We start from the raw sequence: 17,193 nt of genomic DNA, 5'->3' as shown, positions 1-17,193 counted from the left end.
TGTTATGGCCGAAAGTGCTGAATTCGCTTATTTGAAAAGCTTCAGTGATATTGAGAATGACTGGAACTTGACGGCGTGCAAGAAGGTAGACAAGTTTAAGGACTATTTTCATGCGAAATAATGTGCGGTAACTTGCAGTTCAGATCTTGTTCCTCATTACACTGTAAGTGAATCATTATGAAGCAACATTAAAAGTGGTGTTGGTGATAGTTCGCGTTTACTTATAAGTGCACAGAGACAAGCACAAAAGGAACAAAGGGGACACTGCTGCACTTGCAACTAGTTTATTTTGCAGAAAAGACACGGTTAATATACAACATGATAGTGTACCATCTGTTACAATGGCGGTCAGGTTACAGCATATTTCCCAAAAAGAGCAATTCGCAATCGCTTAAACTATCCGATGCTTGGATAATACAGTTATCTTTTTTCTACACTTATCTTTTCTTACCTATGTAGCAGCCTAAAACATACAGGGTTTCTGAAGAAAAGAACAAGAAATGTGTCCCGATACCATATGCAGACAAAATATCACAAAATCTAAAGAGCGTAGTCAGCAAATACCGCTTACACATTGTTTTTTCTGTTCCAAAGAAACTCTGAAAAGTTTGTGCCAGGCTGGATCGAAAGCCATTGGCAACAAAAAGATAGATTTCGGTGCTCCGTTAAGCATGTTTCTACATTTGTAGAGTGCAGAACTGCGGTGGTATATTGTTTGCCCTTGTCATGTGGGAAGATGTACATCATCCATACTAGCCGATGCATGAATACAAGGCTTTCAGAATATACAAGAGAACATGAGCAAGCAATGCTTACTTTCACATTAGGCGGCATTTCTTAGAGTGTGACTGCGCTCCACTGTTTTCTGGGACAAAAATAATTCCCAGTCACAGGGATCAGGTGGCCAAGAAAGTTATCAAGGCCTTCCACATTGCAAAAAGAAAAGATAACTGTATTAGTCAAGCATCGGTTAGTTTAAGCGGTAGCGAATTGTTCTATTTGGAAAATATGCTCTAACCTGATCGTCATTGTAACTTGTGGTGCACTATGATGTTGTGTATTAACTGTGTCTTTTCTGCGAAATAAACTAGTTGCGAGTGCAGCGGTGTCCCCTTTGTTCCGTTCGTGCTCGTCTTTGTGCGCTGGTTCATAAGTAAACATGTTAGTGCTTGTAACGAGTTCTAAGGCCTGAAATGCTTTAATTTAGGCTTTAATATGCATATTTTGTATTTCAAATTATTGATATATCGAACTATTTCGCGAGCCCCTTTGAGTTCGAAATATTCGAGATCGTATGTACCTCCTGATGTGGACTCAACCACATTGACGCCTAGCGACGCAATTGCCCACGATCACAATTTAACCTTTATAGTTGCTCAAGTTGTTAACATATACCTGGACATGGCATATAGTGTATTCTGGGCAAAGGTGGCAACATCAAGCACTTTATAATAAACACTGGTACTCAGTCTGCACTCCTTCAAAGCATCATGAAAGGGGAAGAGAAAGGCAACGTGCATCATGTATTCCCTCTAGCTCGGTCATGATTTCTCACATGGCATTGTGGACTACCCTATGACAGTCGGTTGATTGTGGGAAAGGTAAATTTTAATACGGATCAATGTTACGAGCGAGGGTTGGGTGAAAGGTGGCTCCTCGTGGTGTGTTGGAGCAGTGACAGAATTACACTTCTAGTTGCGGGATCGAATCCCGGCTGCGGTGGCTGCATTTCCGATGGAGGCGGAAATGTTGCAGGCCCGTCTGTCCAGATTTGGGTGCTTGTTAATGAACCCCATGTAGTCGTAATATTTGGAGCCCTTCACTATGGCGTCTCTCATAATCATATGGTGGTTTTGGGACGTTGATCCCCACATATCAATCACATCAAATATTACACTTCTATTAAATATGCGTCAAATGGTACGGTAGTAGCAATGGTGCTTTGTTTGAGCTTATTGCGAAAGCCACGCACAAATCTGACTGATCTGTTTTGAGACCCTGTGGCAACCAAGAGCACTGCGAGAGATATGAAAGACGCATTCGTTTAGGTTCCACCATGACTGTGGAGGTGGCGCAAAACGTCCACCTGCCATCATTGTGGACTGATACGTTTTTCTTCGCTGTCTGTCCACATGTATTACACTGCCATATTTTCGGGATAGATATACGTCATAAAAATCTTAGTGGACCCTGGCATAAAATACTTTCATGTTAAAAAGTGGAACACACAGAAAGAAACAAAGACACGGTGCTAGACTCGCAACTGTTTTATTGCTTTGAATGCAGGGCTTTTTATGGCATGCATGTGTGGAACGGCAGGGCGATTACATAAATATTGTAATGTTAATGGCACAGCACAACAAATGCTGAAAAGGACAAGGAATGGTAGCACTGCCGTGTAAAACCCTAACCTTTTCAGTCCCAAGAATGCACCAATGAAAAAAAGATTTTGCAAAACTGTGACTCCCTGCCCTAAAAACAAACGCAGAAAAATTGAAATGTCTCAAACTGTGATGGTGCCCATTTGCCATTTGCGTACTCCTGATCTTTTGAAGTCTGAAGATTGAGTGCAACAAAAATATCAGACTGAAATAACTTTCAGTATGATCCACAAAGTGTCCACAGTTAGAGGAATGCACCAAAGACGATGTCGTTCGCACGACGACAAGCAAACTTTCAACTTTCACTTATCATGAGGACGCATGCGAGAGCTCTAGCAGTACCCTGTCATTTTCGTTCGCTCATTTTGTGAATACGACTCCACACACGGCGCCACTTCTCGGGGCTTCGTGAAAGCACCGCTTTCTTATTGTGCCAAAATAAATTTGGACACGCGGATATCGAACTGTGATGATCTGTAGCCTTGCGAACAACGGTACCCAATCGGGTACCCAGAGACCTAGGAGGTTAAAAAGGATGCACACTCACAATATCCAGGGCAAAAGTACAAGAAAAAAGTAGTTACAGGTTCTGAGACACAATCTAAAACCAAACCTGTCATTGAAGTTGCACAAGTGCAAATATACAAACTTGGAAAGAAAGAAGGAACAGGAGAGAAAGGAAAGACAGGAAATATGGACACGAGGTTAACAGACTGCTGGTGAGGAGGCATGCACTGCTGGCAGTGGACCTCTTGTTAAATAGGGAAGTACAGTAAGGGCCTACTGACACATCTATCACCACGCCTTGAGTTTAGGCTCCCTGTAGAATTGCTCGACCAAGTTGCTCACTATGCCTGCCTATGACAGTGCAGCCTTCAAAATGTTGGGAGCAGCAGCCACCCGTTGACAGGTTCTGTTGGTGGTCTCCGAGACAGGAATCTACCCAATTGTCTGCTATATTATGCACATAAATCTCTTGCAGTTGGGCGTGCCCGACTGGATCCTGGAGCTGAGGCATGCGTCAGCGCATGCATCTGTCAGTGGTGCAGCATTTCTGGGTATCCTACGATCGGCGGCATCCCTACTGCTGCAGTGGCTGCGCCTTCATCACTGGGAGCCACAGAGGGACACGTTGGTGGCCCCAGAGGCATCGGCCATGCTCTGTTCAAAGAATGGCAATGATGCCGAGCTTGCGTGCTGCAGCCCAACCCAAGTGCGGCAGATACTAGATGCCTGGCTGTTGGTGTCCGTCAAGGCAAGCAACCATGTTCTCGTTATGATGCAAAATAGTAATGTCAAGATATGGGTTAGTTGATTCTCAAGGGAACAACAAAATACACAGCTTTTTACAGCAAAGCTTAAGCTTTTGGTTAGGCTGGGTAGCATTTGCTAAATGTCAGCGCAGCTTTGTGCCGCATTGTGTTGCCTAGCAACCGCATGCTACAGAAAGAGAAAAGGAAGAGCTGGCAGATTTAACGTGGGATATTTGCACCAAATTGAAGTAGAATTGGGGTAGGCTACACACTATTGGCGTGGTAGCATTGGTGGCCTTCCCCTTCTTATCCTCCTCACCTTCACTTCTCTTTCCTACACATCAATCGACTATTCTATACATGGTCAATACTTCACTCTCCCTCACTCTTACTTTTCTTTCCGACCTCTTGATCTACTATTCTATACATGGCTTTGATGTGATTCACTCTCCATATTCTTTTTCCTGCTCACTCTAACTTCTCTTTCCCACTTCTTTCTAATATTCTATACATGGCATTGATATGCTTCACCCTGCTCTTCCCTCTGCACCCTATATTCTCTTTCCCATTTATTGGTGGTAGTAGTTAGAAGATGAGAAAAGGCACCTAATTTCTGCAACCCGGTTGGGAGCACGGCGCAGTGCCTGATCCACTTATTGCTCTACTACTCTATACATGACATTGGTATGCTTCACCCTCAATTTTCTTTCTCACTTATTACTCTACTATTTTATACATGGCATTGATATGCTTCACCCTCCTCACCCTCACTCCTCATTCCCACTTCTTGCTCTACAATTCTATACATGGCATTGATATGCTTCACCCACTTATTGCTCTACTATTCTATACATGTCATTGATATGCTTCACCCTCCTCTTCTTTTCCCTCCTCACCTTCAATTCTTTTTTCACTTATTGCTCTACTAATCATGTACATGTAATTGATATGCTTCACGCTCCCTCTTTTTCCCTCCTCACCCTCACTTTTATTTCTCACTTCTTGCTCTAATATTCTGTACATGGCATTGATGTTTTTCCTCTCCTTCTCATTTGGACTCCTCGCTCTTTATACACAATGTAATATCTCTACAATGTGCGTTCTTCAGGGGTCTGTGAATATTCAAAACTTCGAATTTCTTTTGAATATTGTTTGCTATTTGATTTGTTTCACACTCCAATTTTACTTTAACAGTTCGAACTTCCCCAAAGACACAGTCAACGTCAGGTTGAAAGTGGCCTCTTCCGAGTTTCAATGTGGTTGACCTCATCACTAGAGACCAGATTATAGGCAAATGCCTATTTTGTTCCTTGCATTCCTATCGTGCCATTTTGATATATGAGCATGAATTAGAGGTTAAGAAAGGCTTTTATGGTTTTTATAATGCCTATAAATGCCTATTTTGGGTGTTTGTGCCTAAATGCCTATAAGTGCCTAAAAGTGCCTATTTTTCAAATGAGTGCCTATATGAACGCCATGGAAGCCCAAATTTTGATTTCAAGCATGGTGTGAAACCATTATTCATGTAAAGAAGGCAGCATTGATATTTCCAAACAATATAAGGTTCAACGAATACAAAGCTGACATGCTACGAGTGATTGGAGGAGGAGCATGAGGAGTGCAAAAGACGCTATTTTTTCTACCCTAAGTGGAAGCGCGCCTCAGCGTCTGCCGGGGAAGGAGAGAGAATGAAAGTTGGGATAAGAAAATGAAATTAAAAATCCTGAAAGTAAAAGTCCTGAAAACCTGAGTGTTGCAGTGGGAAAGGAAGAGCAGGGTTTTCTGGGCAGGCACGGGTAGGTGGAGAACAAATGAAAAACCATGCAGGGCCTCTCATGGAATGCTCTTGTTGATTCAGTGGTGGCAAAGGTCGCCAAATCGTTATACTTTATTGAGTGAAGCCTGAGATAGGCGCCGGTATGTTTACAATCAACGGTGTGGTTAGCATACATTCACCGTATGCTTGAATACGCTTGTTCTGTACATGATCCCTTGTCATGTCTTTTTAAGTGACATGAAAAAAAAACAGAAAAGGGCTTCAAGATTTGTTCTAAGCCATTACTGAAAAATGACTGCTGTGAAAATATAATAAATCGAATAGGATGGGAATTACTATCATTGCGTTGAATTAAACTGTGGTTAAAACTTCCATGTCAGGCATTTCATGGTAAAACTCGCATTCGAAAATGAATGCACCTAAGCAATGCTCTTCTTGCAATGATGATTAAGATTTTAGAATGTTGTATCAGATATAATTTTTCTATTAATTTGTTTTTGTTAGTTTCATGACAGAATGAAATAGCTTATAAAGAGAACAAAGTGTGTTTGTTGTGTCAAGGAAGGCGTGTTTTCTTTGATATTGTTACCATTCTGCTGCAGCGCCTACAGGTAAAAAATGATGTGCACGCGGCTTTTGTTTTGTTTGTAATTTACTTTTCAAGCATCCCTCTCTATGTGACATATTAAGTTGTAGTTAGACACTAGAAGTTCTTGCGTCCTCAACAAAAAATTGTTCTAACATGGTGATTTTTCGAATTAGTTCGCTACGAGTCATCAAAGCTTGATGCGAAGAAGCAAGCTTGAATCCCTTGCCTCTCGTCCCATGTAGCCATCGCGAGCCTCATTCATTCTCTGTTCTACTTGGTATCGGGGCTGAAGAATCACATGACGTATACGCACCAAGAACACCATGCGTAAGCAAGGTCACACGCGCATGATGTGCTCCAGCCTACTTGTGCACGTATGCCATCGATGTTGTGTCGTTTCGGCGTTCTCTGTTGTGTATTAGCTGTTTCTGTGGGATGGATGTCAGTGCATGTACTTTAGTAGAGCCTGGCAGGGATCATGTATTGCAACCATGATACATCCCATTGCTCCGCTGAAACTGCGGTCAGAGACTACGCACAAAACGCAAGCTAAGCGTTGTCAGGGTTGGTGAAGGCACGATACAGCAACGATGAGGCAAACGCAAGCGAAATGGAGTAGTAGTAGTAGTAGTAGTAGTAGTAGTAGTAGTAGTAGTAGTAGTAGTAGTAGCAGCAGCAGTAGCGGCAGCAGCAGCAGCAGCAGCAGTGGGGGGGGGGGCGGCGGCGGCAGTAGCAGTAGAGTAGTAGTAGTAGCAGCAGTAGCAGTAGAGTAGTAGTAGTAGCAGCAGTAGCAGTAGAGTAGTAGTAGTAGCAGCAGTAGCAGTAGAGTAGTAGTAGTAGCAGCAGTAGCAGTAGAGTAGTAGTAGTAGCAACACTAGCAGTAGAGTAGTAGTAGTAGCAGCAGTAGCAGTAGAGTAGTAGTAGTAGCAGCAGTAGCAGTAGCGGCGGCGGCGGCATGTGTGGTGTGTGGTTTTACGTAAAAAAAACCCGATATGAGTATGGGGGATGCTATAATGGATGTCTCCACAAATTCTGACCATCTGGTGTTCTTTAATAGGCACTGACATTGTGCAGTACACGGGCATCTACTTTTTTCACTCCATCTAGATGTGACCGCCGCGACCACAATCAAACTCGCGGCGTTCAGGTCACCAGCGGAGCATTCTATTGCGACTGGTGCACGGAGGCAAACGCGAAACGAGGAACGATTAGTGAATAGCATCTCGAGGCTATTCAAAACAAAAATAAAAATAATAAGCTGAGATTCTGTTTGCATGTTTTGTTACTTTTCTCAGCTTTCATTCAATATATTGATTTTGAAAGGGCAGTGAAAAGACACAGGGAACAGAAAGACATAGAGACAAAGAGCGTCTTTCTTTTCTCTTTGTCTTTGTGCTTCCCTTTCAAAATGATATGAAGCAGCTAGCTCAAACCAAAGTACTCCTCATTCATGCTACACAACAGAGCAGACAAATTGTACATGCCAAGTAGAGTGATGTCACGTGCAATGCTCTAAATGAAGTACCATTTAAAATGCAGGATATAATCGGGACATGGGACATTTTTTGTCTGTTTTTCTAGATATAGCTAGCATCTAACGAAGTTCTGATGAAGATCGTATGGTGTGCCACGTCCGTCCACCAATGTCAACGTAGAGGAGCAACGTAAAAACAGGAACATTCCTTGCTGTTCGTCACTCCCTAGATCTTGGTGTGCACCACCGCGAAAAGGGCAAGTGGCATTCATTAGGAATGAGCGTTTTTCCGCGACATGTAATTTTGCAAATCTTAACAGGAATGATCCGGAGTGCCCAGCGCACCATTACGCTTGTCAGCTCGAAATGCCCACACCTAGTGAGGGGCTCTATAAAGTGTTCACCGATAAGAGGAGAAATCGGTCCTACGCAATTAAACCTAGTATCCCTCTCTTCAAGGGGGATCAGTGATCTGGTTATTTGCTCTTGCGCTGCCCTTCCCAGCCACAACGAAATGAGAGACACAGGAGAGTGTTAACTGATTGGTGGACACTTGACGCACAATGCTATACAATAAAACAAAAGACCACATTGCAAATCGTGCGGGAAATGCATCCATGTTCAGTCATTGGTACCCTTCTGCTTTCCTAAACAATATTTTCTTTTGCTTCTTGCCGTTGATACAAGTCACCGACGTTGTTCTTATGGAACATTCCAATTTTTGTAGAAAAGAATTGTGCCTATAAATATGATTTTGAGGGCCTAAAACAGTGTTTTACCTACCTATCTTTGACGCCTAAAACACACTTTTTTAGTGCCTAAAAATCCGGCCTCCACACTCGTGACACTCATATTGCAGCAATGATGCTTTTTGGGCCCCACTATGTCAGCAAAAGTATTGAGTCAAGAAAACACTTTTTCCATGGAGATGATAGGTGGCAGCTCAATTAATGCTATTTTAAACCTGACATTTTGGCAGAAAGTCAGAAAAATTGGGCGTCCAAGATTTTAACATCCAAACTTCAGATGCTCTCATGTATTAATGTATTAATGTGTTTCGAGGCAGATTTCGAACTTTAAATGTGAAAGTAACTTGAAGGCTTTAGGGGGGGCATCCTTGTTCGCCACATCCATTGAGCTTCGACAAAAGTTGAAAGAAGCAAGGCTGAGGAATTAGCAACTTCGCCTTTCACGTGTAAAGTGTTAATGGCAACACTTTGGTTGCACCAAATCATGTAAATAAATACAGTTTGGCCTCTGCATTGCTTCATTCTTGATAAGACAACTGTAGTGCCTTCATCTTCATCTTTCATCATCATCATCACTTTTCAGCCACAGAGCCCGCGCCTCTTGCACCGCTCGTGCTCGGAGCTCGAGGCGCACGTTAGACAGAACGAGTTCTCGTGCCTGGCAGCTTGGACGCAGGCAGCCATCGCTGCTCCGCTTTGATCCTCGACAACAAAGTGGCAAGATCCCACACGTCTCTCTACAATTTATCTCGGGAGCGCTGGTAAAGTATTGGATTGAGAGAGACAGGAGACGGGCGTGGCAAAGCGAACACACTTTATACAAAGGGCGGATGAAACAAATACACAGAATTTTCGTTGCGCACTAAAAAGTTGGCTCAATAACACAACTTATAAATACACAAGTTTGCTATGGACTGCAACAAAAGTTAATTTCAATATGTGTAAGAGGCAACTTTAGCCAACATCTATCCAAGATGATGGCGTCTCAAGAATGGAACGTTCGTACAGTTCGTTGCGTTGCCTCGGCGACTGAGTGCCCCTCTGCTGTGTGCTCCTCTGCTCAGTGTCCCTCTCCTGACGCATGGCCGAGTCCGCAGTCGACGTTCTTCACTTGTGTTCCTACAGTTGTGATCCTTTCCTGCAAACTGAAGCACTTTACCTCATCGCTGGTTGGTTCCAGTCTTCATAGTCATCTCCGGCTTAGTTAGGCTATGCCTGACTCATCAACGACGCCGTGACTGCGATCCGGGCTGCATTTGTTCTAGTGGCCTGAAGGGAAAGAGCTGTAGGCTCACAACTGTGGTGAAAGATTGCGGCAAGTTGGGGCAGCCTCACTCGAGTCTTCCTATATCGATGACCACTTTCTAGGCCTCTTCGCCGACAGCCTGAAAACCGCGTGGTTCTACTGCTGCCATCGTTGCAGGGATACTGACCTTCCTGATCTTCGCAGTTCAAAGCCCCAACACACAGTGACAGCTCATCCTCCCGGGTTTGCCATTAGGGCTCGGGTCGTGTGCCACGAGCCTTCTTGTCAAATCTCGCACATGAACGGGACGCTTAAGCGCACTATTGGGGGTCTCGTGCACGGAAGTCTTATTCTAGCACCTTACTCTTGACATCGCTGCCGTGGTGACCCGAGGAATGCGCCCCCTTCAACGAGCTCCCTCTTCCATGCTTTCGTGGCTCTGCCTGCCAGTGAAGCCTTTCTGCCGGCCTACCCCAAAGTGTGGTTCATGCCGCTTGACGCAACTCTCACGCTGAATGGCGTCATATGCACAGCCGACGATACATGCCATTCTACTTGACGCCCTCCCGGTAGAGCTCTGTCATCTTGCGACTGCAGCAAGCTCCAACCCATAGCCTTACGATGATCGCTGCTCTGCGGTGCTTGCCTACAGCGGGCACACCTACCACCTGCTTCCGGGGACCCCCGACTTCCAGGTTTCTCCTGTGTCACAGCGCGCAGTACCAACTGGCCCGCAGCCCTTCATTGACCCCGACCTAACTTGCTAGGTGATGTCTCATTCCACCTTCCCTTCGGTAACTAACGCAGCGATTCCTGTGCCTGAGTGCCCACCCGACAAGGTTCAGGACTTTCGTGCTGTGTTCAACCATTCAACCTTGAGGTGCATTTTTTCGACACCCTCAGCCGACGATCCTTCAGGCAGGCTCGCCACCGACACGTCCTGTCTGACCTCAGAGCCCATGACCCATCTGACATGTCGGGCTCCACAACGGCTACATCACCGCATGCCCTGGAGTCTACTACGACCCCGTACAGTATCACGCCCACTATACTCGCGGACAACTTTTCTTGGCAATGAAGGGAAGGCTACGGGGCGAGCTACTGTGCATGTAATCCAAGTAGTTTGGTTCGGCTCCCGTTTCGAATGACGACTGTGTTCGAATAATAACACTGCATTTAATTTACTACATCTGCTTAGACAGCCATTTGTGAATGAAATTCATCACAAGTTTATTCGGCGAGTCGTTGAAATAGCTGGATGGTGATGACCGCTTACCCAAAGGCAAAGATGTCATTTTGATGGTGAGGTGTATGTAAAACGAGCGACGTTTTCACAAGTGCAAAAACGCAAGATGACACTGCATCAAGTAAAAGAATTATGAATATGTCATTGGTGTGAACTGCATCTCTCTTCAAACAGTACCCCATAGAAGATAAAGCGATGTAGTTTTTTTATGATTATCACATGGATTATGTGTATGCGATTGTAAGACTGATTTTCAGAGGTGGCACAAGCCCAGTTTGGCTCCATAGCTTTTCCTTCATTGCCAAAAAAAGTTGTCTGCTAGTATATTCGCCCCCCTATTGCTGAGGCATCGCCGGCGCGATGTACAACCAGCCCAATTTTTCACTAACCAGCCCAATTTTTCGCTCACTTTGACATTTTACCCATCTTAAAATTAACTTATCAAACAAAAATTAACTTATCAGGTGACCGTGGCTATGAATAAAATGCCTACAAATGTTAATTTTGATGTTACAACGAAAATATTTAAAAAGGAAACAAAGCAATATTTACTCGTCTCTTGTCTCTGTAAGGTATAACATTTTCACTGCTATATGCTTAAGAACAGTTTATTTTGTTATACTTGCAAGTGTAGCCGATTTATCTATTTATTATGCAATGTGTTTAGTTATATTGTTTTGTTAATTGTCGCCAGACTGTACAATGGAGCCGAGGCCTTTGTCAGGCACCCCAGCCTTTAGCCCTGGCTTCCTCCTTTGTATGAAAGGAAATAAACTTCACATCGTATTGCCAGCAAAAATAACCATCATCTTCAAAGTCTACCACAGCAGAGGTACACGCCACTAATCATCTGCGGCTCACCGTGTCAGATGCTGCAACGATGATGGAAAACTTCGAGGACTACCCGCCTGGCCTGCAATAGGTAGACTAGGCTGCGTATGATGTTAGTGCTTCCAAAGGATCGGATTGAGAGAGAGACAGGAGCCGGGCATGGTAAAACAAATGCACTTTATCACCCCCCAAAATGTCAAACGTACAAAATCAAAAGCGAAAACGAAACATTTGCGAGTACACAAAATTACTCTAATAACAACCTGTACATAGTCAAACCAACACTGACTGTAGCCCTGTCTTAGTCCATCACTAGCTTTAGCCACTAGTACTAAGCCAATATGGCGTCTCAATAGGGGAATGTCCTTACAGTTTGTCGCATTGCCACGTCAACTCTGAGCTCTTGCCATGTCAAAGGTTCGTCGATTTTATCGTCGACATCCTCCCCAAGTTCCTACAGTCATCGTCCTCTTCCGCCGAGCAAGCCGCTTGACCTTATTGCTGATTTTTCCCGGTCTTCAGCGGTCTGCCCCGGTCTTCAGCGGTCTGCCCCGGCTCAGTTAATCTACGCCTAACTCGTCAATGGCCTCATTGATGACTCTCTCTAATGACTGGTGCGGGTGGCATTCGTTCTGGCTCAAAGTGGAAGAGCTGTAGTCCCCCCAGGAACTGCTGTGCCAGCTTGCGGCAAGTTCAGGCAGCCTCACTCGAGTCTTTCCGACATCGACGGCCACTTCCTGAGCCCCTCACCCGATATCCTTCAGAACTGGGTGGCTGTACTGCTTGTGACTTAGTAGCAATGCTGGCCTTCTTGATCTTCGCAGTTCGAAGCTCCACAGTACAGTGACCGATCATCTTTCGAGATTTTCCATTACGTCTCGGGTCGCGTGCCAAGAGCCTTTCTCCAAACAATCTCATATGCAAATCTGGCACGCAAGTGCACCATCGGGAGACTCTTTCATGTACGCCGCATTCCAGCGCCTGGCACATGCCGTGTGCCCTCTTATTTATGACATTGACCCTCCATTTTAAGAGTTTTTTTTAAAAACTGCTCTTGTCCTCCTCCAGGGTGCATTCTTCTGTTCCCTTGCTGTATACATCACTTGTCATCACTCGTGCGCGGGCTGGCATATCACCTTCCATTGTTGCACGCTTTTACTTGCAACACCACCGCAGCATCGCACAATTCTCTAATTCTTTGCACCAGCACTTCACAAACACACTCTAAATGTTTCCATAATTCATTGTCCAGTACAGCTTAGTCTATCTCTACACTAGTATTTTGTAATGTTGTGTGGACCTTACACTAGACACTTTTGTACATCTTTTTCACAAATTGATTTATATCTTTGTGACTTCTCGGCCAAAACACATCTGTAGTACTATGCATAGTCTCATAGGGTCTCTGCTGCCATTCACATAAAATGGCCAGCCTATAATGTGCTGGCACCATCAGTAGACTATTTTTTTGTTTACCCAAAACTTCCAGAATATCGCCTCCTTATTTGATTCGTAGGACACTCCATGTCTGAATCCTTCTCTCTTTGACTTGCCTCTGATTCTGTTTATTATGTATCTCTGGTTTCTATCCTTTCTCTGCACTTTTGCTAGCTCCTTTGAGGATACATCTAAACACTTCTTACTCATGACATATGCCCTGCCGGACATGCATGCAAACATCCCGCCCAACCCCCCGCACAAACGCACTCCCAACTTCAATCGTCAAAGTTTGGACTTTTTTCCCCACGTAATAAACGCCCCCCCTCCCTAAATACATTCGCTTCAGTCCCGCTAACCGACACTTTGCGTCTCCTCAAACATTTAATATCTTGGGCTTTTTATTATTATACCAACCTCCCTCAGCTACCTCGGCTTGCTCCCTCCCCTCCTTCACCCGTTGCCACATGCTGTATTGTTTTTCTTTGTATCTGTGTGAGGCACGTCCCCCGTCTTTTTTATCTATGCGCCACAGTGGGGTTCACGGATAGTGCGAGTGTAGAGACATCGCAGCTGATAAGCACACAGAGAGCAAAGGCCACAAAACTGCCCGTGCCAACTGACGGTCGCTTCCTGCGAATATAATGAAACCTTAAGGCCCAATCATGTCCATGCGATTTTCGAGTGAGAACAATGGGATTTGCTGTCGTGAAGGGTCATTCGTCCCGATAAAGTTGCAGGTTTCTGGAAAACCTGAAATTATCGCTTGTCGCTCAGAAATAATCGTGACAATTTCTGCAACATAGTAGCACCCCCCAATTCTCGCTTTGCTTGTTCTCCGCGCGTACAGGAACTTCTCATGTGGAAGCGAGTCGTATTTTGTCATTAAAAGGGCCCTGGAACTTTTTAGTAATCATGGAATTAATTCACTGGAAAAGCGTATTGCCTCGCAAACTCAACGCCGCAAAAGTTTCAAGAATCCATCCAGTATGAACAGAGTTATGAGATTTGTCACACGCTGCAATCGCATTCTCTCTTCTCTCGTCCCGAAGAAAGCGCTGAAAGCTGTGCAGGGAGGGATGGGAGGGGCAAACAAAAAATGTCTTGTGCGCCTCGTGAGCACTTCTTGAGCACTTCTTTGTTTTTTGTTTTCTCTTCGTATACCTGGCTTTCTCAGTGCAATCGCGCGCGTACGCTTGGACAAGTGACTGCCTTTCTGGGTGATCTCTGTAACAACCGAGCGGGCCATGTTTCAATCAGCCAATGGCCGATAGATGGGTAATCTACGTGTGACTTTTGAGTGTCTTCGGTGATTTGTCGAGGGAAGAGAAAGCAATATTTAACTGACTTTGATAATTTATTGTGAATTCTAGCCTACGTGCTGCGCTGTAACATTTGGCTCGTGTGTTCTCGGGAGCCTCTACTACAATCGGCAGCGTTTTCTGATCATGCTCAAAAAATGTTGCAGGGCCCCTTTAATCATGTTATCGACGGTTTGTTTTGATGCTTCGGGGTAGCTTGCTGCAAGTTGGTTACTTGTTACAATGTCAATGGTGTCGTTGCGGTCATCGTGCGAGTTTGCCATGAAGTTGGCAAATTGCATCGTAGCGCACATTTCTGGGCGACCTTCGAGATCACAGCAGGTACCACTGTTGCGGTTAAAAGATTGCAAGAAAAGAAAGCTGCAAAACGCTTTTATGGCAGGTGCGGGTGGTGCGCGGACAGCTTGCATAAGATAGTGCCATCAACCACCGAAGATGAGTGAAGTGCAACAAAGAAGCTGTTTCCAAACAGTGTACATCTATGTCAATTGAGAAAGGCTTAGCGACCTAGCTTTTTTTTTGCGTTACTGCACCTTCGCTCATCCCGAGAAAGTTTTCATAAAATTTGCTCCTCGTAATAAACGCAGCCTCAACTCTGCTTCATTTTTTCGAGAAAAAAAGTGCTTTCATTACGCGAGTGAATACGGTATATATCTAGCTGACGACTCTCGGCTCGTCTGCATTCTACACGGCAGAGAATGCAACAGTCGCAGCCAGTAAGTAGCATGCTGCCTTTACTGGCATCATCTACACGACACTTGCATCACCTGTCCACCCCGGCGACGCTCACATTGACGCACGGCTAAATTCGCTGGCTACATATTTCGTCTATGGTGCACTGCATTTCTCCCAAACATTTGCCTGAGTGCACACAAGAACTGCCACCATTGCAACAGCTGCTGTGCCGCACTATGGAACTTGAGGGCTAGCTACCCATTCACACCTTGGTTGCACTCGCTACAGCAATCTGTAGCGCCTTCATCCTTCATCATCATTAGCGCCGCCCCTCTTGTGTCGCTCGTGCTCAGTGCTCAAGGCACATGCTATTCTCACGCCTGGTGGCTAAAACGCAGGCACCCATCACCTCTCTGCTTTGATCCTGGAGAACAAACGGGAGAGATCCCATACATCGCTGTCTCTCGCTACACAACTATAACGCACCACCCTTCTGGAGCGTCATCAACCGAACAAAAAGGAAGACTTTCATCTTGCTATTTTATCAGAATAAGCCTAAGAATACTCTATAACAGTTATGCAGCTGTCCCTGTCTGTTTCCCACCAGCAATACCATAAGCTCCTCTCGGGCACCCATACTTCTTTCTTATGGGCCCACCAAGCAAGCTCACATTGTGAAGCGAATTCATCAAAGGGTCATGACCTTTGAGTGCTCACGAGCCATTGACTTACATTTAGCATTTTGGAAGGAGCGTCGGCTTTTGCCTGTGAGGCGTGTCAGCTACAAGGGTGACCACATGATTTATGGCGAAGTGGCAATTAAAAGAAATGCAGGGCTGAATTCAAAAATTTTCTTTCGTAAAACAAAAATTCATTTCATGAGACTTTTTTCATTACGTAGCAACGAAGTCTTTATCGAGGGCAACATCTCGAGGATTTTAACTTAGTGCGAAAAAATGCGGCCAAATATGCGACAAGTCGCACATTTCGTCTAATTTCACTTAATCTTTTTTCGGGAGAAATTGGAGCACATTTCACACCAAAAAATTTTTGTACGGAAGTACACATTTCTGAAAGCCGTACCAATATTAATATTGCTCAGGAAGAGCTCGAGTTACCTCCCAGAGCAACTGCAAGCAAGTGTTAGGTGAGCAGTGTCACCATGAACTCAATGGAATGGGGGCGGGGGGATTTGAATCACTCCCGTGCGTCTGTTTGTGTGACTTTGTCTGGGGAAAAGGGGATGCTAGGGTTTTGAGCCCACAATGGGTGATTGGAGCTTCAATCATTTCAGGCTTGAATATTTTTCCTAAGTGCAGTCCAAAAATGTGTAATTTCTCTATTGCTGAAATAAATGTTTTTGATGATTCATTTTCTGCAATTTTTTAATGTGATTGTAAAATGATAGTGAATCATTTTTGTTATATACACATGGTTTATCAAGTGAAATCCTAAAAAGGAACATAATGATTAAAAAAAATGTGCATTGTATTGACATAGCTCACAGACCTGCAATATACAAGCGCACCAAAGTACTTTTCGTGGCAAAAAAAGATGTTTCTGCTCTAGCACTAAACATTGGACAATAGCCACCTTTAGTCTAATGTGGATCGTCTTGTCATGCATGCTTTTGAGATGTCGCTTTTTGATCATCAGCAGAGTCTGAACTTGTGAGTAAACCCTTGTCTGATGAAATAAAAACCACCAAATGAGATTCTGAGATATCCACACTGGAAAAATTGCTGCTCAACTCTCTAGCACCAGAGAAACTGGCATTCACTTCTGCAGTGTAAGCGAACTATGTGAGTGAGCACAAAGAAGAAAACTCAGATGGTGCACCCATCTGAAAAAGCTATAATATTTCTTCATTCTATTGCCAAAAATGAGTTAGTCCTTCAGAGTCCCCAAAATAGGAAACGCAACACGACTGACTAATTCACACGGAAACAGATGTAGTCACCCCTCGGGAAGCAATAAGCGACAATCACAAGCTGTCACCCCTAGAGAAATTGGCAAGGATACTATCATCAGCTTTGCGGGTGCGAGAAGGGACCTGAAGGACGAAACTGAAACTGGCTGTACTGCGTGCACACGACATATGCATAAGCGAAGGCTGTTGCACCTCTTTGGAAACACGCAAAAGAAGACAGAAAAAGGGGAGAGACACAGGAAAGATATTGCACACATTCCTGAAGCATGGCAGCACATGCTAA

General features: G+C 44.5%; 1 protein-coding gene across 6 annotated transcripts in view; it reads left to right on the top strand.

Annotated features, from left to right (window-relative positions):
- LOC119173573 (ribosomal biogenesis protein LAS1L) overlaps positions 1–17,193 on the top strand; it is a 282,454-nt gene that overhangs the window by 20,794 nt on the left and 244,467 nt on the right. For all 6 annotated transcript variants that reach the window (XM_075896362.1, XM_037424380.2, XM_075896360.1 and 3 more), the window contains exon 5: positions 3,364–3,636. In XM_075896362.1, the coding sequence (XP_075752477.1) occupies positions 3,364–3,636 (273 nt within the window). The remainder of the gene's footprint in view (positions 1–3,363; positions 3,637–17,193) is intronic.

The sequence above is a fragment of the Rhipicephalus microplus genome, chromosome 5 (genome assembly GCF_043290135.1).
Source record: "Rhipicephalus microplus isolate Deutch F79 chromosome 5, USDA_Rmic, whole genome shotgun sequence".
Classification (NCBI taxonomy): Eukaryota; Metazoa; Arthropoda; class Arachnida; order Ixodida; family Ixodidae; genus Rhipicephalus; species Rhipicephalus microplus.
This window is presented reverse-complemented; position numbering and strand designations above follow the sequence as displayed.